This window comes from Ambystoma mexicanum, chromosome 7p (genome assembly GCF_040938575.1).
Source record: "Ambystoma mexicanum isolate Mex_15411 chromosome 7p, UKY_AmexF1_1, whole genome shotgun sequence".
Classification (NCBI taxonomy): domain Eukaryota; kingdom Metazoa; phylum Chordata; class Amphibia; order Caudata; family Ambystomatidae; genus Ambystoma; species Ambystoma mexicanum.
Genome location: NC_090939.1, coordinates 963,412,230 through 963,436,422, shown reverse-complemented (window position 1 = coordinate 963,436,422; position 24,193 = coordinate 963,412,230). Strand labels below are relative to the sequence as shown.

General features: G+C 50.7%; 1 protein-coding gene across 5 annotated transcripts in view; it reads right to left on the bottom strand.

Moving 5' to 3' along the window:
* The window catches only part of GK (glycerol kinase), a 2,191,429-nt gene that overhangs the window by 1,652,566 nt on the left and 514,670 nt on the right, over nucleotides 1-24,193 (bottom strand). For all 5 annotated transcript variants that reach the window (XM_069637310.1, XM_069637305.1, XM_069637306.1 and 2 more), the window contains one exon: nucleotides 20,726-20,805. In XM_069637310.1, the coding sequence (XP_069493411.1) occupies nucleotides 20,726-20,805 (80 nt within the window). The remainder of the gene's footprint in view (nucleotides 1-20,725; nucleotides 20,806-24,193) is intronic.

Genomic DNA, 24,193 nt, shown 5'->3' with positions numbered 1-24,193 from the left:
AGGTTGATAGGATCAAAGAAAGGATTGACAAGGAAAGCAGCAGAACCTCAGAGGTGGAGACTAGGGTGGGGGTTCTAGAGGATTCTGGCAATGAAATGACCCAGGTAGTGCAGGAGCTGAGGAGAGAGGTGAAGGCCATTAAGATTAAAAATGAGGACCTTGAAGCGAGGAACAATGTGCGGGTGGTTGGTATCCCGGAATCGGTCCCCCAGCGGAACCTGGAACAGTTCATGGAGACTTTCATAAAGGATGTTCTACAGGGACCTGCCTTGTCCTCGCAATTTTTTAGTGGAGAGGGCGCACAGGGTAACGCAGGTAGTGCCAAAGCCGGGTCAAAATCCAAAGCCGATTATTGCTAAGGTACTTAACTACCGCAACCAGGACATTATACTTATGCGGGCGAGGGAGCTGGGAGATCTCATGTATGAGAGCAGCAGAGTATCCTTCTACCCTGACTTTACCCCGGCAGTTCAGAGGGCTCGCATGTCATTTGCGGCAGTTAAGAGGAGGCTGCGTGAGAGGGGTATGCAGTACTCTATGCAGTATCCATCTAAACTTAGGGTGCAGCACAATGGGAGGGCGTATTTCTTTACAGAAGTGGCGACTGCACATGAATTCATTGAGAACTTGCCTGGCAGGGATGATAAAGGACCGGGAGAAGGCCCGTCGGGCCGCACTTGAAGTCAGAGGCAAGCAGGCTTGGTTGTATGGTGGAATAGTGGTAAAAAAAACTTTAAAAAAAACTTGATCGCTCGGATCTTGTCCCTTGGGGGTCATGCTGGAATATTACGAGTTATGTACCTAGTCCGTCCTGCGGCTTACATGAATGTTGTTATTCCATTTTATTTCCTTGTTAGGGGTCCTCCTCTGCAGCCGACGCATGGATGGCCGCTTGAAAGTGCTGTCCGGCGCCCCCGAGCAGTGGCCCATGCTGTTGGTTGAGCGAGGTGGTTGGGGGGGAGGGGTCTTCACTGCAAGTTGGAGGTGGGCAGTGTGGGTGGGGGGTGGTGGGAGGAGGGTCAGGGAGTTTACAGGCTGCCCAGTTGGCAGTGTTGGGGTTCAACAAAAGTGTTCACATCACATCGGCAGGACCAAGGTGGTTGAGCGGGTGGATCTGGGCGAGGTGCATCGCCACATGTAATTGTATAGGGTTGAGCCATGGTATATAAGGTTTTGAGCTGGAATGTGAGGGGGCTGAATGACCCGCGTAAGGCTAGGAAAGTTATGCAGTATTGTGAGCGGCATGGTGCTAAGATTGTTCTGTTGCAAGAAACGCACCTCAAAGGACATGGTAATGAAGAGGTTACCTGCGGGTGGGGTAAATGTACGTTCTATACCACATATTCGTCATACTCAGCAGGCGTGATGACATTGATTCATAAATCATTGGGATTCAGGGGGGAGTGGGTCGGAGACAGACCCGGCTGGGAGGTATGTGATTGTCTCGGGGTGTTTGGGTCAATCGAAGCTGACGTTGGTTAATATCTATGGTCCCAATGTGGACGATCCAGGCTTTTTTGAGGATCTTCTGGAAAAATGCTTGAAATACCGGGATACATGTGTCGTGTGGACTGGGGATCTGAACGTTATTCTGGATCCGGGGTTGGATTCGACCGGGAGTAGGAAGAGGTCCACGAAAGCGGCGGGTGCGGTGCTGGGGGCCATGGACGTCCTTATGCTGGGAAACGTGTGGAGGGTTCTGCACCTGGGAATAATGGGGTTTTTCCACCATTCAACAGTATGTAATACGTCGACCAGGATAGACTACGTGTTGGGGTGTCCCTACGTCATCCAGCATACAGTGGGCTGTGAAATGCTATCACGGACGTTGTCGGATCATTCCCCGGTTTTATGGTCAGTGGATCTGGGGGAACTGATGTCTAGGCCCAGGTGGAGGTTTAAATCGGCAGCCCTGCAAGACATTGCATTCAAAATTGATAGACATAGTATGATTAAGAACTACTTCCAGGAAAACGCTGGGTCAGTTCAGAGCAAGGGGACGCTTTTGGAAGCGTTCAAAGTGGTACTGAGAGGGAGGTGCCTTTCTGCAGAGCATGGGGCATTGAAGACGATTCGAGGAGAACTTGATGGGGTGGAGGCAGAGATTAAGCGATGGGAAGGCGAGGTAGAGAGGTTGGGATCTTCACAGTCGCTGCTCAAGTTGAAAGAGGGGCTGGATAGGTTTCGGGTGAAGGCGGATAGGGAGGTGCAGTACTTTGCGCGACCCACGAGGGCCCGCATGTATGGGGAGGAGGGGAGGCCGGGCAGATACCTAGCGGCTCTAGTTAGGGGTGAACAGGGATCTGGGGACATAACAGCAATGAGATCTAGTAAGGGGGAGATCTTGGTGAACCCTCGCAAGATAGCTGGGTAGTTATGTCAGTTCTATGAATCTTTGTACACGGCGAGGGGTACGCCTCCAGGGCCTGCATTGAGGGATTATATTAAGGACAAGGTGCTCCCCAGGTTCGATATAGAGGCGGTAGAGTCACTCGCTAGGCCCATAACTGTGGAAGAAGTGCTCGGTGCAATGAAGGCCCTGCCCACTGAGAAGGCGCCGTGGACTGATGGGATAACGGCAGAGTTTTATAAAGAGTGGGGGCCGGAGGTGGTTGGCTCTATGCTTGGGGTTTAGGAGGAGGTGGATGGAGAGGGGGCTACTCCCCCCATCACTTCACGAGGCGGTCATCACGTTAATCCCAAAGCCGGGCAAGGACCCGCTCGATTGTTCGTCTTATCGGCCGATTTCTCTGCTAAATCTAGATACGAAAATCTCTGCGAAGGTTTTGGCGGACCGGCTCCTGCCGCATGTGCTGCAAATAGTGCACAGGGACCAGTCTGGATTTATTCCAGGGAGGTCGACATCGCTGAACCTTCGGCGGCTATTCGCAATTCTAGCGCAAATTGACCCAGGGACGCAAGCTGTGGCTGCGATGTTCGATATGGAGAAAGCATTTGACTCTGTTGAGTGGGAGTACCTTTTCGAGGTGTTGAAGTGGGTGGAACCCCCCCCCGTTATTTTGTGAAAGCTGTGAGGTTGCTGTATTCGGGGTGTAGCACTCAGATAAGCGTGGGAGGGGTCTGTTCAGAGCTATTTTTGCTTGGGAGAGGGACGAGGCAAAGGTGCCCGCTCTCCCCATTGCTTTTTGCAATAGCTGTAGAGGTTTTGGCGGGTAGGCTCTGAAGGGGGCATGGGCATAGAGGGATTGGTATGGGTGGGCCGCGAGATTTGATCTCACTGTACGCGGATGATGCGATTATTTACATAAGAAATCCTGAGGCTAACCTGGGACCCTTGGCGCAGGAGGTGGCAAAGTTCGGCGTCTTCTCTGGACTTCGGTTGAACCGAGCCAAGTCCTCTCTCTTTCCTTTGAATGAGGCAACGACACCCCCGACCAGCACAGAAGGGTTTGGGTGGGTTCAGGACTCGATTACGTATCTTGGGGAGGTGGTTAGCAGGAAGGCCCAGGCCCTATTGGATATGAATCATAGGCAGTATTTGAAGCTATTAAGGGTAAAGGTAGATCGGTGGTGTAAGCTTACCCTGAGCCTAATGAGCCGGTGGCTATTATTAAAATGGTAGTTGTCCCTAAGCTTTTGTACATGTTTGCAAACATACCTGTTTGGCCAGGGAAGAGTTACTTTAAGGAGGTTAGGTCCCAGTTGATTTACTTGACATGGCATCCCAAATCCCACAGATAAGCTGGGAAACTCTGGTGCAACCATGGGAACGCGGTGGGATAGGGGCGCCGGATATAGAGGCGTATTTTTTAGTGGCCCAGCTGTCCTTTACAAGGTACTAGATGTGGGGGAGCGGGGGCCACCACATGTCCACATTGAGAGAGGTTCGGTATACCCCTACTTACTACAGGGCCTCTTAATTTCGGGTAAAGTGGCTGATAAATGCAGATTTGACCCTGTGGCGTGTACTGTGCATGCATGGAGACGGGTTATGAAAAGGGTGGGAATAGAGCGTCCATTTGACCCGGGCATTCGTTGTGGCAGATTGAGGTACTGGCGCCCACGTGCGATAAATCCATAGAAAGTAAATGTAGAGAGGAGGGGAGGGAAACTTTTGGGGATTTGTACCCTGAGGGGAACTTCATGTCTCAGGAGGTGTTCTGGGCGATGATGGGCAGGGGTCTTCAGCGCACGCTGCAATATTACAGGTTGAGGGCAGCCCTTAAAGAATGGTCTCTGGTGTTCCCGGAGGTCCCCCAGACCACACCCCTACTGCAATACATTCGCACCTCCCAGGGATGCAGAGGCGTGATATCGACAATATATAAAATGATACTGCCAGGTACTCACTATGAACCCCCCCCCCCCCCCAAGTAAGGGTTACTGGGAGAGTGAAAGCATGGTCATACTCGACGCTACGCAATGGGGAAGGATATGTGAAATCACGCATATGGGGGCGTTCAGTCCTAGGCTACAATTGATTCAACTTAAGACGCTTCGCAGGGTATATGTATCGCCAGCGAGGGCGCATAAAATTGATGCAACCAGATCTGCTGCCTGCCCTAGGTGCAGGAAGGATCAGGCGGACATGATCCATATGCTGTGGGAGTGTGCTCTTCTGGGCCCCTTCGGGGAAGGAGTGTTCAAGGCTGTGGCGGCCATGCTAGGGCAAAATGTTCTGCGGGCGATGTTGTGTGGAATGTTGGGGTGGTTCCCGGGTCTGCCTGTGAAATGTCAACATTTTTTGGCATCCTGTATGATCATTGCTAGGAGATGTATACTAATGAAATGGACGCATTCTCCCCCTCCCCCCGGAGGTCAAAGTGTGGATGAAAGACTTGCTCTGGCTGAGCGATTCAGATAAAGACTATGCTGCCATGTGTGTGGGATGCGGAATAGACCAAAGGACATATGGGGCCCGCTGACGGCATATCTGCTGACCAGGGATGTAGATGGGGATGATACACTACTGCATCCGGGTATTGGTGGGGCAGGGGGAAAGGAGGTTTTAGCGGGGTGTATTAAGTATTTCTTGGAGGTTGCATGATGTATAAGGCTGGGACTCTGCTATTGGGCTCCTGGTGCATTATTGTATTCGCGATACGGTCTGTGATGTTGATGTGAACCTGTTAATAAAGAATAGAGTGACCATCTCAGAACGATGGCAACTCAGTAGGGGCACTAGACAGGGATGCCCGTCGTCCTCCATGCGGTTCATTTTAGCACTGGAACTCCTAGCGATATACTTGTGGCAACAATAAGGAGAGGTGGGGATCAACACGAAAGGGGGGCCACACCTAATATCAATTTATGCTGATGATATGCTGTTGTACTTAAAATATCCTGAAGAGAACCTACAATATATTTTGGAAGTAATGGAGCGATATGCGGTGCTCTCTGGCATAACAGTGAATCCCAAGAAATCATGTATTTTTCCCCTGGGGAGATATATAGGGATACCACGAGAGGAACTATCAGTATTACAAATATAATGGGAAACTAGAACCTTTAGATACCTGGGGATTGATATTTATCACACGGTGGAGGCCGAGTACAGACAAAACACAGAGAAGGCGGTGGCTAACATTGAAAACAGTATGAGATTCTGGACTAAGCTCCCTCTGGCCATGATAGGGAGAGTGGCAGTGTTGAAGATGGTGGTGCTGCCTAGGCTGCTGCACTTTATTGGAAATATACCATACATGATACCCAAGCGATTCTTTGTCAAACTCCAGAGCATATGTAGAGGGTTCATATGGCATAATACCAGAAACAGAATAGCGCTATGGAAACTGCAAAACATGTATGATCAAGGGGGCATTAAATTGCCCAACTTTGAGGTTTACTATTTGGCCAGCCAACTACAATATGTGGCTAGGTGGTTATCGGAAGACTCAACATCGGAGTCTAAATTGTTGAGGTCTGAATGTGTCCCATTTATTTTTAAAGAGTGGATATGGCTGCCGAAATCACAGCAAAAGGGGTGCAGAAGAATGTTAGAACTGGGATGGAAGGGGGGCGCTGTTGCGCTTGGGAAAGATGGCCGCCTGAGTTCCAGCTCCGTCCCGTGAGGCATACGATCTCCTAAATTCTCCGGTTGCCTCCGGCATCATACACTGCGGACCCGCTGCTCGGACGGCTGACGGGACCGGGCGCCTGTGGGCCGAGTGCCGCCTTCCGGGCCGCCCCAGCGACCGAGCTACATCCCGCTGGGAGTGAGGTGGGAGCGGGTGCCCTTTCCGACCCAGCTCCCGGCGATCTTGCCTGAGCCCCGCGGCTCGTGGCCCACTTTGGGGGAGGGGCGTCCTGCCCTGCTGGCGCGGCGGCCTTCACCTGCGCCGTGTTGGAGGGCCTACCCGCACTACTCCTGCTCACTCCTCCTTGCCATCACAGGGAACTCGGGATCCTGGAGCGGACTGCTCCGCTGCCCCGTCCTGGGCGGTGTGCTGTTCGCGCCGACCCGACGCCGCGCGGTGAGCTTCTTGGAACCGCCTCACCTCGGCGGCTCTACCGGAAATTCTGCAGACACCGCGGACCTTGAGGGGGGGTCGGCCCTGGCCCCCAGTCTCCTTTTCTTCCACTACGAGGGACTCCAGAGCGACCTGCTCCGCTGCCCCGTCCTGGGCGGTGTGCTGACCACTCTCTAGTGGATACCTACCCGGCCCCGGATGGCGGGTGGCCCTGGCTCAGTTACCCTCTGCGCCGCCCTCTTCCTGCGCCACGGGTGCCGGGATCGGCACTGGACCCCAGAGCACCAGGCTCCGCTGCCCCTTCCTGGGCGGTGTGCTGACCACATGGAAGGAGACATCGCCCCGACTCCCGCGTGGTGAGTGATCCTGACCCCGACCACCTTCACGGCCACCCCACGGTGGCGGACCCTGTCCATCAATTGCTGGACTCCTCCACCCTTGCGAGACATTGGCTTTTCGGACACACGGTGGAGCCTGGGGGTGCTCCGCTCTCTACATTAACCCTCTGCCCCCCTGGATGGCTGGGGGCGCCGCGTGTGGATCTATCGGGTCCTGGTAATCCTGCTGCCCTTCCATTGGGGACGGCTGGCGCTGGAGGGCTGGCTCGCCCCCCCGTGGGCTCTCTTCTCGGGCCGTGGCGCCCACCATCTATATTTTGAGCCCAACAGGGAACCCTACTTAGATCCTTCGATCAGCTCCTTCCTGGACATAACTGCGGAGGGCGATACAGCGACCCTACATACCCTGATGACGAGCATGGGGGCAACCTGAACTGCCTACTCCTTCTGGACCACCCGTATTCCTGATCCTTGGCCGTTCTTGCTCCGGGGCTTTGCTCCCCTCCACCTCCTCCAACGTCCTTCGCCATTCGGATCAAGTGTTTCTCACTCCACTCCCGATACTGGGTTGCTCCCCCTTAATAGGGATTCTTGGGACCGATTGCTGCTCACTGGACCCTGCATATATTACCTGGCCGGCGGCGCCCCTCTCTGGGCCCTCCCGCTTGGAACGGAGTCGTCGTGTGCTCTCCTGGCGCGCGGCTCGACCTTCGCCTGCGAGCCTCAGTGGATCCTGGTGCCTTCCCTTCTGACTTCACCCAATTCCTTGGTGGATCCTTTGATCTTAAGTTAATCCTTCCATCGGCATCATGTCGACACGCACTGGCAAGAAACAATCCTCCATCAATATCTTCACCAAGCCCTCTGGAAGCAATGGACCGGAGACGTCCACACAGGAGCCTACTACCCCAGTGGCGCTGGAGCCGTTCGACCCTCAGAAAATGATGGAGTTCATCCGGGAGGGATTCACCACAATTCATTGTAAATTGGACGACATGAATGGCACGATATCCTCCATCAAGGCGCATATGGAGAGAACGGATGGTCGTGTGGCTGAGATTGAGACGCGTGTGAGCACCACTGAGGACGGCCTGAGCTCCCTCCGGGCGGAGGTCTCCACACTATCCGCCCGCGTCACTGAGGTGGAGAAGAAAAACGAGGACCTTGAGTCTCGCTCGAGGCGTAATAATCTCCGCATTATTGGGGTACCGGAGGATGGGATACACGAGCCTACGGAGGAATACGTGGAGGGCCTACTGAACCAAATCCTGGATTCCCCTACACTCTCACCTCAGTTCACGATTGAAAGGGCCCACCGTGCGCTCACGGCGAAGCCCAAACCCGGGGCACCCCCACGTCCCATTATAGCAAGGGTCTTAAATTTTCGCAACCGAGATGCCCTCCTCAGGGCGGCAAGACTCAAAGGGGACCTTCTCCTGGGCGCAGCTAGGATCCACCTATATCCGGACTTCTCGGTGGCGGTACAACGGGATCGCAAGACCTTTCTGGCGGTCAAGAGAAGACTACGTGACCATCAGGTCAAATATGCCATGCTATACCCCGCCAAACTTCGGATTGAACATGCAAACCGAGTCTACTTTTTCACGCTGCCTGAGGAGGCCTCCAGGTTCATAGATGAACATTTTCCCGGCTGAACTGTACGTTCATCAGGCACCGCTGTGGGCACACCCCCCACCGGCGCGTCGGATCACGTGATGTGACACTGGCTAGCCAAGGCATTGACAATTCGTTGAATGGATACCGTTGTATCCCATTGCGTTCTCCCAGCGCTGGAGGGGGCCCCCTTTTTTTTTATCGGAGGCGACCAGGCCACACGTATGACAGATTGTGTGATTGTCCCTATCGTTCCTTATGATTGCTCTGTTCGGGGACGCACTGATATGGCAGGAATTGGTTGGGTCTTTGGGCAGGCTGTGCTGTGGTCTGCTCCCCACCATTACACCCCAGAGGCTTGCCACACATATTCTCTGCTTTCTTGATCGCCCGGGAGTCCTGGGATAACCCCCTGGATTCCACCACGACATGTTGGTATTGGACAGCACTACTCTGCATGCTAACTGTCCTCCATTGTTGGTTTGTTCAAGACATGGGCTTGCATGCGATCATTTTTCTCTGGGGGATCCTTCTGGTCAGCTAGACCCCGTTAACCGATTGAGCACTATTGTTGCCCCTTCGGGCGACTGTGACGTACACTTGTCAGACTCCTGTTGGGTGGTTGGATCATGCCCCCTTCTTCTCGCGCCCCCTTGGGCTCACGTCCCGGTCCCCCCTTGTCACTGTGGCACCCCCAGGGCATCAGTGGCCGGGTGCATACACCACCCCGGTCCAGTTGATCGGGAATTCACGTTTTGCAGCCCCCGTTCATTGGTTCATTATCTACTGACCATGCCCGCCTCTTCCTCGGGAATTCACGTTTTGCAGCCCCCGTTCATTGGTTCATTATCTACTGACCATGCCCGCCTCTTCCCTTCCCCTCCACGGGTCCTCCCCTGGACGGGAAACAACATTAATGACGGGCATCATGTTTATCCTAAAATTGCCTCACAGTTCGGAGCATTGCCGCCGGGCCAACTCGCAGACCCCCCAGGCGTCGATGCCACTGTTCTGGTTGTTTGGTTTAGGGTCTTCATCCCTCTGGTTGGGGGAGGGATGTGGGAGGGGGAGGGGGGAAAGGGGTTAAATGTTAAAAAAGGCTTGGAGACGGCAGGAGGGGTAGAGTTCGGAGCACTATGGCCCCAGGGGCATCGCGGACCTGACCATATTGGTCACCATCCATGGGGAGCACACTTCCATCCACCCATATTCCTCTATGGCCACCTCTGGAGTGCGGGGTGAGGAGGCATTGACATTCATGAGTTGGAATGTGCGAGGTCTGGGTAATCACAAAAAAATGAGACTATTACAGCTTCAGGCCGAGAGACATGGGACTAAAATCCTATTTCTTCAGGAGACACATGCATGCTCCGAGTATTGTGAAAAGTTTGCGAAATCATGGGGTCCTCAAAGGTACTTCACCACCTACTCCACCCAGAGCCGCGGAGTTATGACCCTGATCCACAGAACCCTCAAATTCAACCCCATTGCTACGTTAATTGATCCCCTGGGCAGATATGTTCTACTCCATGGCGTCCTGCAGAATAGGGAGGTGGTCCTCCTAAACATTTATGGCCCCAACATTGATGATCCCGAATTCTATGTACAACTGGTGACCCTCTTGGAAGGCTTCCCGCTGATACCGATTCTCTGGGGAGGCGATTTTAATACGATATTCGACGTGGACCTAGCTAGATCTGGATCCAGACCCCGTCAGCTCTCCAGAGTGGCATATGCTGCACTGTCCTCCCTTCCTCGACTAGCCCTATATGACGCATGGAGGTTTCTTTACCCTGACTCCCGATCTTACTCCTTCTATTCCTCGGTTCACGATTCCTTCTCTCGAATAGACAGGTGGCTGGTGTCTGTTGTGCTGATGAGGAGCGTGTCTGGATTGACTATCCTCCCCAGGACCCTTTCCGATCATTCCCCGGTGACAGTCACCCTACTCTGGGGCCCGGACGGCGGCCGAACCAGGCACTGGAGGATGAAACCACTCTCTCTCCTCGACCCGGTCTTCAGCTCGGAGTTGGAGTCGGCCATCGAGGAGTTCTTTGAAATTAACACCAATTCCGTTTCCTCCCAAGCCACCCTCTGGGAATCCTTTAAGGCCTACATCAGAGGCATTGCCCTTTCCAAGGAAAATGATATCCTTAAAACTATTCGGAGGGAGATTGCAGCGAGCGAGGCCAAATTTTCGGCGTTGGAGACCCAATACACGTTAGACGAAACCCCAGAAACCCTTGCGTTAATTGGCTCGGAGCTGGATACATTTCGCTCGCTCGCGGACCGTGAGCTGAGGTTTCTTGATAACCCTGGACATGCGAGGAGATATGGGGAGGGTGAACGCCCAAGCCGCCTCCTGGCTAGACTTCTCCGCTGTGAGTTTGGTGCCCCACCCATTCCTGGAATCGAGAGACCTGATGGCTCCCTGGCCACTTCGCCGGGAGATGTCAATTCTGAATTCCTCTCCTTCTATCAATCCCTATATACACAATCAGATAAAGCCACTGAGGCAGAAATCGATGCCTATCTCGATAATCTTCCCCTCTCGGCTCTCTCTCCTGAGACCGCCGGATCCCTTGAGAATCCATTCACCCCTGAAGAGTTCTCGGAGGCTATAGACTCCCTCTCTTCAGGCAAATCCCCGGGATCAGACGGTATACCTGTAAAGTTCTATAAGCACTTCAAATCACTCCTACTCCCTCGTCTAACTGCGCTATGGGACGAATCGGTGGAACTAGGCCAATTCCCCCCCTCGTTGCGCGAAGCCACCATAACAGTCCTACTAAAACCCAATAAACCCCCTACTCAATGCGGCTCGTACCGTCCACTCTCTCTGATCAATTGCGATTCCAAGATCTACGCCAAAATACTTGCTCTTCGACTTGTCCCCTTCATGCCACATATTATTCACCCAGACCAAGCTGGGTTCATCCCAGGCCGCTCCACATCCTTGAATTTGAGACGTCTATTCAACATTATAAGTAGAGTGAGCCTGAATGTACATGCAGTAGCCGCAACACTCGACATGCAAAAGGCATTTGATTCGGTGTCGTGGAGATATCTCTGGCGGGTACTTGACAAATGTAAATTCGGTCCCACCTTTGTCTCCTGGGTCAGACTACTTTATTCCAACCCTGTTGCCAGAGTCCGCACAGAGGACCGTTGCTCCCCTCTTTTCCATATAGCCAGGGGCACTAGACAGGGATGCCCCTTCTCTCCCTTAATATTTGCTGTAGCAATGGAGCCATTTGCGGACATGCTTCGTCAAAACCATGCGCATAGGGGTCTACGTACTGCCGGTATCTCGGACATAGTTTCCCTGTACGCTGATGATGCTCTTCTTTTCATCCGTTCCCCCGAGACCAACCTGGCCCCAATACTGAAGGATGTTGCCCTCTTCGGGCACATCTCTGGTCTCACGGTAAACTGCTCTAAATCAACCCTCTTCCCGCTTACTCCCAGCACACTCCCCCCCCCCCCCCCTGATACCATGGGGTTCGCTTGGGCCCAATCTAAAATTACTTACTTAGGTATAGTGGTGGCTCGTCACACCGAACGGGTCCGTGAGGAGAATTATCAGACATACCTCACAAACCTCATCACAAAACTACAGGGGTGGGCCAAGTTGCCGATTTCGCTGGCGGGCAGGATAGGGGTACTGAAGATGGTGGTACTTCCCCAACTCCTGTATAGATTTGCGAATGTCCCGCTATGGCCGGGAACCGAATTCTTCCAAACATTGACACGTATCCTCAACTCCTCCCTTTGGCACTCAGGTGCGGTCCGTCTAAAGCTCAAGACCCTTGCCACCCCCATGGAGGCTGGAGGATTTGGAGCTCCGGACTTCCTTAATTATTGGCTGGCGGCACAACTCCAACACACTGCACACTGGTTCAATGTATCGGATCCCCCCCCCCATGTCAAATTGGAAAGGTTATCGGTCAGTGACCGTGATATCCGATCTCTAGTGGTCACGCCCATGCCGGTGGTGTCGGACTCGCTGGATCCTACGGCTTGCACATCCCTAGCCTTACATAAATCTTGGCAAATACTGGGTACCATTCATCCCTTTCACGGTAACTTTCCGATTTGGAATTTCCTCCCAGAAGTCCCACATGTCCCTCCCTCGGTGGTCCGTACATGGGCTGAGGCGGGATACGAACTACTATGCGACATATTCAAACAGGGAAACTTTATAGAATGGCCCGACCTCCCGGCCTCCCTTAGGCGGAGACCCTCCGTTTGGCTCCAATACTCATCTCTCCGGGGGGTACTCAAACGCAAATACATAAGTTTTCCGGCATTGCCACCAGATGAACCTGCAATTACCGAACTATCCTTGCCTTCCCCTATGAGGGGAAAAATCTCCAGGCTATACACCCTGCTTCAAACCAGATCACCCCCCACATTCTCCAAACTGAGGCACGCCTGGGAGTCAGATCTCGGCTCCGAAATATCTGACGAGCGTTGGACCCATATGTGTGCACGCACCCAGTTGATCTCCTTTAACTCCCGATTCAAATTAATTCAATTTAAGGTGCTCCACAGATATCATTACACCCCGGCTAGGTTACACCGTATGTCAAGTGACTCTTCCCCTAGGTGCCCTATATGTGGCGATGAAGAAGCGGGGTATATACACATGATCTGGTCTTGCCCCCGACTCACCCAATTTTGGACCTCAGTATGCTCCACTATCTCATCCATTCTCGAGTGCCCCATCTCCCCATCCCCAATGCAGTGTCTATTTCATGATTTCCCTGAACTTCACCGTGATTCCAGGAAACTGGCTAGCCTCTGTATGCTACTAGCTGTGCGTACAATCCTACTCTGCTGGCTTCGGCCGAACACCCCTACTCACGCACAGTGGCTCAGGGCAGCCACGTGGGCCTCTGACACTGAGGAGTCCTGGACGATGCAACAGTCCGCCCACTCCAGACCTAGAGATATATGGCAAAAATTCCGCTCATACATGTCTCCCACCGTCGCCGACTCTGACCCTGCATCCCCGGATCCTTCTCTTGCCTCAGCTCCAGATGACTCTTGATTCTTTCCCAACTGTCTTGTTCTGTCCTCGCATGTGCCCCCCATGGGTGTACGGTGTTCCCTTTATTGCCTTATGTAATTTCTTAAATTGTACCACATTGATCTGTGATGAACACGATCCCCTTTGTATTTCTGTTGATTTTACATGCTTTACTGTAACTTGCCTGTGCCTGTTGTACCAAGCTGAATAAACAAAAGTTAAAAAATAAAAAAATAAAATTAAAAAAAAGTGAAATATGCTTTGATTAAAACAGAACAAAATGAAAAACAAAAAAAAACAAACAAAAAAAGTACTGGGATGGAAGATTTGGCGCAAGGCATGCCAGGTCATGGAGAACCAGACCCTGTGTTCCCCACAGATGCCGCTAGTGACATTGACCGGAGTGGACGAGCAACTGAGGAAGATAATCCGTAGGCATTGGAAACCGATTGGCATAGCAACGTTGGGAGATGCAAGGCGAGATGGGAAGGCAGTGGAATTTGATGCGCTGGTAGAGGAAACCGGTCTACACCCGGGACAGTATATCACTTATACTAGAGTGTTGCGGCAGGTGAAAGATACGTGGTCGAAAATAGTGCTAGAGGGTCAGCGCGACACGGCCATAGAAACAATTTATGATATCTCAGATGGAGGACTTGAGGTCTCTCAAATTTATGAACTGCTGATGTCGAGGGTGGGAAAGGAGGTAATCCAGCTGAGACAGGACTGGGAAGAGGAAGCCAGGGAATCTATGAGCAACAGGTTGTGGGTCAGGGTCCAGAGGTACCACAAAAAAGTGTCCAGGAACGTGAGGTTGCAACAAATCCAGTTCTATATTACCCATAGGGCGTACTTCACCCCTCAGAGGATTGCTCGGTTCAAGAATGCAGGAGTACAAACATGTCCCAAGTGCAGGGAGGTGAACGCAGGGATGATACATATGTGCCTGGAAAATAGGAGATTCTGGGGTGAGGTGGCCCACTGTTTGACTGAGAAAGGGATTAAATTGGAGGTGGTATCTGAATGGGCGTGCATGGTAGTGGGGTTTTCTAGGCCGCGCAAGTTGAAACACGCGAGTAAACTAAAGGACTTGGCCTATATACTTGCCGCAAGTAAGCGCAGAATTGCCATGGGATGAAAGCAAACAATAGAACAAAGGTAGAAGTTTGGTGGCACGACCTTCGGAAATGGGCAGAAGCGGAAACGGTGGTATGGAGTGAGGCGGTCAGTAGAGGGGGGGACGAAGTAGCGGAAACATTGATGGCCTGGAGGCACTCAGTGGCCCCACTGTCTGGGTCCGCCCAGACCTGCCTAGAAGACGATGACTCCTCTGGGAGTGCTGAGGGGAGGGTACCCCCAGATGGAGCGATGGCAGATGGTGAGGCAGAGTGTCAGGGAGAATTCTTATTCAATGGCTAATTTCCCTTACCTATAGAGTCCCCCAGCAGCTTTGCTGGATTTGAAGGGTTTGTTTCTTTTTACCTGCTAAGAGTGAGACTCTTTTTCCCCACTCTTAGGCATTTTTGCTATGTGTGTCCTAGGCTATTTTTTGTGTTTAATGCTTATGGGATTTTCTCAACCCCATAGGAACCATCTTTATGCACATGTGTTACACAGCACCCTCAGTGCAGTGACACAGGGGCGTCGTAGCGACCCCTAAACATAGACTCCATACCCTGGGACTGACTACTGTCTCCCAGGGCCTGTAAAGTCCCCATTGACTTTACTAGTCAATTTTTATGAACTAAACCAGTACAACCCATCTTACTATGGAGGTACTGGAAGGGGTTAATAGTTTTTCCCCTATGTTCATTTTAGAGAATGTACCCTACAGTACCTCTCTAAAAGGTTTCTGGCTGGTGGCAGTGGTTACTACCAAAAATATTCGACCGCAAATATTTCTCTATGGGATTTTCCCATTGTTCAAGGCTACCACTTTTTCTGGCAGACTCTAACATACCGCTCGTGCATTCTAATATTAACTTTGCTCCGGTAGGTTTTATTTGCCAGATCTTTGATATAACTTCTTTTTCGTGTCTTTCTCTACAATCCTAACCCAGGTCGGGGATCCTTTGTTCGTCCTTTTGGCAGGATTCTGCCAAGAAGCCCTCCTTTCGGTGCCACTGAGTCTGGGGTGGGTCCTTTGTGTGGGAGGGGGAGTAGGACCCCTGGACAGGGTTGCCTCAGCAACTCATGTCACACTCTATCCTGATAGGCTGGAGGGTCTCCCGCCAAGATGACCAATCCACTGTGTGAGTGACAGCTAGGCTGTATGAATGGGTCTCTTTCTGCATAAAAGCAGGGTCCTGAGGACTGGAAGGGCAAGACGTCGCCACTGGAACTACGGAACCAAAGAGGAGAGAAGCCAAAGACACCTGCAACGACTACTACCACTGGTGAAGCCCTGCTGCAGCATCTCACCACTTTTCTCCACACGAGGAGAGGAGATCTTCATCTGCAAGAGCCTTCTTCCCTTGAGCTGGCGGGGCCAACCAGTTTGCACATCGCCTTCCCGAACCTGCTGTGGTCGAATCGCCAGTGCCCTGCACTTTGAGACCGGATAGCCATGCAGCTATCGACCCGGACCACGATTAAAAGGAGCGTACCTTTTAAACTTCGTTTGGCAGCACCCCAGTTGGTTTCTTCCCTGGGTAGTGCAGTACCTCGAACCTTCCTCCACAACGAGAGCCTCTCTTCCTCTGCTGGATTGGATTCTGCCTAACACGGAGTAGGCTCGGGATGGACATATCATGATACTCTATATGATGCTTGGAACTTTAAGTGCTGTTCACTGTTTGTGTTTTTTTTTTAATTATTGTTGTGGTTGTTAAAATCAATAAAAATTAGTTTTTAAAAAAAAAGAATGTCAGAGGCCGCGTGGGCTGCAGCTGCGACTTCTTGAGATTGAGCCAGAAGCCCAAATCGTGCTGTGTGTTCATAAGGGCATGGGAAGAGTGGTGAACCGCCTCTGGAGATGTAGCCCTGACGAGCCAGTCGTCAAGGTATGGGTAGACGTGGAGGCCCTGTGCTCTGAGGAGGCAAGTCACAGTATTCCTGAGTCTGGTAAAGACCCTGGGGGCTGAGTTGAGGCCAAAAGGAAGGACCTTGTATTGGAAATGGTAGCCCATGATCCTGAACCGAAGGAAAGAACGATGGGGCTGCCAAACCGGGACGTGTAGATACGTGTCCTTCAGATCCAGGGAGCACATCCAGTCTCCCTTGCACAATGTCTCCGCTATAAAAGCTGGCATAACCATCTTGAATTTTTGTAGAGGTTGAGGGTGGAAAGGTCCAGCACAACTCTCAGGCCCGCCTGGTTCTTTTTCTGAATGGTGAAAATCTTGGGAGTAAAAGCCCAAGCCTCGCTGGGAGGCTGGGACTTCCTCCGCGGACTGGCTCTCTACGAGCGACCGGATCTCTGCCAGAAGAGTTGCTGTCACAACTTGAGGGAGTGGAGGGGAGGAGGGAGGAGAGTCTAGGATGGGTAGGCGGTACTCCGTGGATACTACTCAGAGGATCCATGGGTCGCGAAATTCTGGCGCCAGAACTGTGCATGGAGGGCAAGCCTGCCCCCCACTGGAGACGTGTGGACCCGGAGGGGCGTGTCATGCCTTCTTTCCCTCAGAGGCTGTTGCGGAGGAGGGGGACTGGAAAAAGCCCTTCCTCCCCCCCATCTTTTTGTTGCTTGCGCCGCCGATTTGGAGTCGGTGAGCGGTCGGGCTGCCTGGACCTGCATTCCTGGAAGCCGCGGAACTCTCCGTACGTACGTCCCTTGTCGGAGCGCTGCTGTGACTGGGTGTACGATATGGGTGTGGTCTTTGCCAAGATGGATAAAGACTTGGCCGTTTGCGAGCTGTTTTTCTTCTTGTCCAGCTCCTCGTCCGTGGTGGAGTGGAAGAGGCCCCCCCCTCCTCGAATGTCACATCTAATATGCGTTCCTCGACATCCGGGTTGAGTTTCGTTGCACGGAGCCATGCTGTCCTTCTCATGTCCGTGGTGATACAGAGGGCACGGCCAGAGGTGTCAATATGGTCCACGGTGGATTCCAGTAGGTCCTGCGCCACCAGCTTGGCCTCAGCCAATCCCACCCTGAAACGCGGTTGGCTCTGCGTAGGGAGTTCCGCGTAGGGAGTTCCGGGAGGAAGTCCGCAATTTCCTGCCATAACATCTGGTTAGCGGCAGCCAGCATGGCATCAGCGTTGGCTGGACGAAGATGCAAGGACGCGTTAGAATACAGCTTCTTCCCGTAAGCCTCCAAGATCTTCTCCTCCTTGCCTAGCAGCGTCACAGAGGAGAAGGCCGAGGACAACTGAGGCTTGGAGTATAGTGATGCCACAGCGATCACCGAGGAGTGTGGCTGCGGATGGGCTGTTAGCAAGAGTGTATCCCCCTCCAACTGCCTGTACTTGGCGACCAGGCGTTGATTGACCAGCTGGGCTGAATGGGGCTTGAGCCAACCCTTTTTCACCAGGAAGACCACATCGGTCTGCAGTGGAATTTCCGTTTTGGCTGACGAGGGTCTGTCAAGGTCCTCCGACTCCTCCGTATCCTGTGGGTCAGGAGGATCCTGCATCGGTGGAGGAGTAGCAGGAGAAGACAGGTCGGGAAGGGTGACCGGAGCTGGAGGCTGTGCAGGAGGCTGGTACGGAACTGCCTAAAGAATCGGCTGGGGGGCCGAAGGCAGAGGCTGGGCCGGGTGTGCCAGCGAAGGAGCCCGAGGTGCTGGAAGCATTGGAGGGAGCATGTCCCTGATGGCATCCCTGAGGATAACCCCCATCCGAGGGGACTTCATAAGCCCGGGGAACCTCTCAAAGAACTGGTCTTCACAGGCCAGAGGAGTGGTAGGGGATATAGACGGGGTAGCGGGGGGCTGTTGCAGCCGCTGCATACCCTGCCCATACGGAGGCAGTGGGAACCTGCCCTGCGCAAATGAAGGATAGGCAGCAAGCCACCTACCTGGTTAAGGGCAGTCCCACCTTGACACTCGTTCCTCGCTGAACTCGTGGAATGGCGCCAGGCAGCTGCTGATGTCTGGCACGGCAGCCATTTTGTCAAGCTACCTGCCACGTGCCTGCACTCGGCTCGCTGGGCCCAGCCTCCTCCAGGACTCTTGAGTGTGGATCGCAAGGCCTACCTTGCTCCTCGGGCTTAGACCTGGTAGGTGTGACACCCTCGACCCGGGGGGCAGTAGAGCTGCATTTAGGCTCCCCCTCAGACGTATTGCCGGTACTAGGTTGTAGCCCCTCAGACATAATGCCGGTTCAAGGGCGGAGCCCCTCGGATGAAGATCCGGTAGAAGAACCTTCCAGTCCCTCAGCACTGTCACCGGGAGGATCCAAGGATCCCTCGGCGTGTAGGCCGGTAGCTGAAGCAGCCTTGGTGCACGTGCTAGTACAAGAACCTGAGCGGTCCCTCCCGCGCAGGTGAGTCCTTGGGAAGGAGTCACCCTTGCGGGGTGCGATGGAAAATAGAGGCCCTATCTTTGGCCTGGATCGATGTTTCACAAAGTCCTTGAGGTCCTCTGGAGGCGAATTCTGGAAGAGCTCCCTCCACCTGGCTAGTCTGTTCTTCAGAGACCTCGATGACAGGGCGTTGCACGCTGTACAAGCTTGCCAACCGTGGTCTGGGCCAAGGCAACGTAGGCAGAGGGCATGGGGGTCTGAAGTTGGGAAGAGCCTGTTGCAGGATGGACACCTGCTGAACCCAGTGGAAGTCGACATGCGCCGATGAGGAGCGTGACGCCTGAGGACCGGGTACCTGAATGATAAAAAGACAAAAAAGACAAGAGAAGAAGTATCCGCGCACGGAATTACATGGCCGGAGCCAAACCCAGGAGCGCTGGTGAATTCGGCCCATTGCCGTCGACGCGGAAAAGGGGACTAAGGTGTGACGCCGGACGGCGGAGTCAGCACAGCGCATGCTCCCAGGGCCGCACCCGTGTGCTCCTCTGAATATAAAGGGGAAGAAGGCTTTTTCAGGTGAAAAAAGGTCCGTCTCCCGTCCCTTGGAAGAGTATAAGCAGAGAAATAATGTATTATTTTTTTGGCTACTGCGATTTGCTGTAACTATTATAATGTATCCTTGACTAAATCCCAATAAACTAATTTAAAAATAAAATGGGGCTGCACGGGGAAGGAAAGCATGCACTCGAAGACAAAGCATTTGAGGAGGAGATGGGAAAACATCAAATGCTTCACAAAAAATAGTTAAACTCCATTGGTACCCACCAAGGTCAAAGAGGAGCCCCCACGTACCCATTGGATGGTAGGGATAGACCATCTGCACACCTAGACGATACGAGAAATTATCTATGCATCAATGGAGTCCACTTGACACCCTCTGTATTCCTTGAAACACCTTCTGCACACATGGTGGCACAGACACCCCCTCCACACTTTTGGGGGCACAGGAGGTCCCCTCCCCGCAGTGCACCCTTGCACTGTAGCACTAGATGAGCACATGAAACACCCACTGATGGTTGGGGGGGGGGATGGGGGAGTAGCAGAAGGGCTCTTACCTGCAATATTTTGCCACCTAGCCTCCATTTGCTTGCAGCCTCTCCTGCTGATCGAGGCCCCTAGTGTACAAAGGATCCTGTGGTGTTACCAGAGCCCCATTGCTGCATCACCTTGTGCTGTGTGTGTGGACCGTCTGGCATAAACATTGCACCTGCCTGTTAGTATTCACAGAGAAGCAGGATGGGAAGGGTTAGTGGAAGGATCTTTGAGGGCATGTTTAGCTGGCTGTTTATTTTCTCCACCACTGCATTCACTGAGAGGGTGAGGGAAAGAATGATCTGAGCCAAAAATGGCTAGCAGGTCTTTCGCTGGCGTTTGAGAAGGTGCGGCGATCTGCACAGTTAGTGGGACAAAGTAAACCAAAGCAGGGCTTTTGGTTTGCTTCAAACTAGGGTTTCCTCTGTTTTGGACTCATTTAGGAATAGGAGGCTCTGCTTCATCCAAAGAGAATGACCAATGTGATGTTACATTAGTTCTCCCTTACCCCCTACCACAGAGTTATCAGACTTCAATCAGGAAAAATGCAGCAGGCAGACACTGCTAAATGCTGTACTGTCAGAGGCTGTAAAAACGGGCTGCAAAGTAAGAACATGACAGCATGACAGAGGGATTTAAAATAGCTGCCTATTTCCTTCCCATTTTTGACACTAAATTGTTTTTATTCTCAATTTTAAACCGGTGGTGCACGTTCTAGTTTGTGATACAAATGCTAAAGATTAAAATATAAAAAGGTAGCATTAATGAAAAAGGCAGCGCTAGGATTTGTGGTCATCAGATGCAATGTTATCTTACCTTAAAAACGTTTTTATTTTTTCCTGGTATTCTTTTGAGGAGTCTCTCAACGGTAGATTGAGTCCTCAGGTCCAGCCACACTGTAATGAACATTAAAACAAAGTGCAAAAAAGGTTAGTAAACTTGGAGGAGCTGTATTCTGGGGTTTCAAAATATGAAGTAACCTTGTAGCAACTCTATCAATAATGCACAAAAAGACTGCATGTGGAGTTGTACGCTACATGAGTTGCATGTGTTAAAATAGTAGTGACCATCACTCAATCCGGCAACTAAAGCAACACTGCACAGGCAGCTGGGTCATGTGGCTCCAAGGGGGGAAATAAGCATTAAAAAAGACCTTTTCGTTGTCGCTTATTCAAAACGATCAGAAGAGAGCACAAAACAAGCAAGGAAAATCTATTGGCGCTACTTTTTCAAAAACGGTTCCAACTGACCGGGTAAGCAAGAAACGAGGGCTTTTTTGTTACGACTGATCCTCAATTATCATGAACGGCAAGAGAATGAATTTCGAAATATGCTATTTAGGGAACGACCGGTTATAACTAACGGGGAAGGATAACTATTCAATACTTACAGGTGTGATGGTTTAGTGTAAATCAAATTGCAGATTACCTGGAGATTAACTGCTTTTGAAAGGCAATTATTTGTTGCTGGAAAATTATTTTTCCGCTTTCAACTAAGCAAGCATGACATACTAAAAAGGGTAGATCGCATCACTTAACATATAGTAAATGTATAGCTTTACAATGATTCTCATGTGCCAAGTATGGGACTTTCCCACTGACATGCACTTTTCAATGATGATATCACAGAAGATATCTATCGCATCAGTGTTCTACAGTCTCCATTGATGTCAGCAATGCCATAAGTGATGCCATCTGTGATGTTATCAGTGTGCTCCTGGGCTGCGATCGGAGAGAGGAGGGGGGTTGCCCTTTAAGTGGCATCACTTACAACTATGAATTTCTGGGGGTATGTTGTGTTAAACTGGCAACTTAACATCACTCTAACTCTAAAGTATTTTCACTGAATTTCAAGACCCGTTACGCTCGCTATATGAGCCACCCGCCTGAAATACTAACTTTTTTTTCACATCAGTGATCTCTGTGATAGTGATGACCTACAATGATTACTTACGGGAATTCAGGACAAACACTCTCCCTTTGCACAAACTTAACGTTTTTTTTCTTTACTTTTAAACACTACTGGGCAGATTTACAACCGCAAAAAAGCAACATTTGTGTGGACTGGGGAAAAGCTCAGGAAATGTGGCGAAAATACACACAGCAGTTTGGGCTGTGGACATGAGCAACAATTGAACATTTTTACTTATGGGAAAACCAATGCGAAAGTTTTTTTTGAAAAAAAACACTTGGTAGTTTATAACATTTGTACGATTGGATAATTTGTTACAAACGTTTACATTGTTTTGTTACTGGATTGACCAACTCTGGCAATTGTCATCCTGTTTCGTCAAATGAGTTGTAAGATAGAAGGCATAACATTTTGGTCAAAGGATCATTGTTTCAACAAACCTTGCTCTATATGTATAATTATACTTTTTTCACTGAAACAAAAATTAAAATGATTGTTAGTTTGCAAAAAATAGTAAATTCCAGAAATGTTAGAAATGCCGATGTTAAGGTTTAGCCCACTATGAATCTGAAAAAAAATATTCATAGTTAGCCTAACAAAATTAAACCAGCATTGGTGGTATCTTAACTCAAACTCTTGGTTTGTATTGGTATTCATGTGTGGATCTGTTTATAAAACGGAGGATTGGATGAATAGGTGCCAAGGCTCTTATCTCTTGGGTTTTATAAAGCGCCCATTTCACCCAATGTCTGTTTCTGCTGTCAGATGAAATGGGAAGGAGTTCCACAAATGAGCTATGATTTCCCCCCTACTCTAGCATATTTTTATTTTTGGAATATACAAAAGACCTGTTGGGCTGATACAGAGTAAGGTGATGCCTATTGTGGTTATAGGTATGAACGTGGCTGAACAGACCCAATACAGCGTTAAATGTCACCCTCTTCCTGAAAGCAAACCAGTGCAAGCAACACTCAGGTAGCAACGTTCTAGAGTTGCCCCAAATAGGTCAAATGTTTCTCTGGCTGGCCAAAATGTACACTATTTCCAAAGTCCAACCAGGCGGATACAAAAGAAAAGAAGAAAATGCTAGATGATGCTTCAGCCTCCTCTGCTCGAAAAAGCAGGAGTTTAATACACGTGTGACAGAGGTTCCAAGTTCAGGTGAAAAGCCACCAGAATGTCAAGATTTGCCTACCACTGGAAATGGAGTGGGAGGGAGGGGGGCAGGGGCATCCCTGGATTTCTGTTGGTGTTGATGGCGACCATCACTTTTGCTAGGGTTTATTTTCAATTAATCCAGCCACTTGTTAGAATCCATCAGGCAGTTCCTCATTGTAAGCAATTACATTTCCCTGCTACCTCATAACGTTACCAGGATTTGAGCGTCATCAGCATAGTTCAAGAAATACACGGCCAGACTGATTAACGACATACGGGGACGGATATAGAAGTTAAAAAGTAAAGGTGACAATTATCCCGAGGCGACTCCACATGTCGTCGGAATCTTAGGTACTCATATGAAAAAGTACCTACCTGAACCTGTTGGGAGCAGTTCAACGGAAAGAAGAACATTTAAGAACTGTGCCACTCAAGTCAAAAGATTGAAAGCGATTTTAAACGATACTGTGATTATTGGTATCTAATGCCACACAGAGGTCCAGTAAAATCCGTATCCATGCATCTTCAATGTAAGGTTCCATTATAGGCGTGTAGTTTGAGGTTATTAAAGGATGTCAGTCTGTGCTGTGCACTTATTTACTGAAAGCGTTTGCAGGAGGTCTACGTTTCTGCCATTTAGTTAAAGTGAGGACTACAGAAGTATGTTTTGAAGTTATGTATTACAATGTGGATGTTTGACGATGTTGCAATATTTCAAAGAGCATGTCAGTTGGCAATGTTTTGTGAGACAATGGTGCAGGTTTTCGGGTCATTTGATAAGTGTGATTGTTGTTGTATGGTGGCATAGTAAGCACTGGAGTGGGATTGAGGGTGAATGTTTTCAGGTCATCAATATAACGTGGGATTGAGAGTTTATTTTTTCAAATTTCTTTTCATGCTCACAATACACAGTTCCCAACCCCCACCAAGAACATTGTGCCTAGGAGTTTCCTAACAAGTAATGATATGCTCCAAATACCGTGGGACGCCCTGTGTGAGCACTGCAGTGTTGATTTTGTTATGGCATCTGACTTCATCTTCCTATTCTTGTATTTTTATTGACAATGTCTTCTTTTTCAGAGGGAGTTAGAAATGAAATATGGTAGGTTAACTTGATTGTGATGAGGGAATGCATGTACAGTACGTCAGTAATTTAATGTAGTCATGTATGTGAATACGCATATTTTCTTTATTATGCATGAACTGAAATCCCAT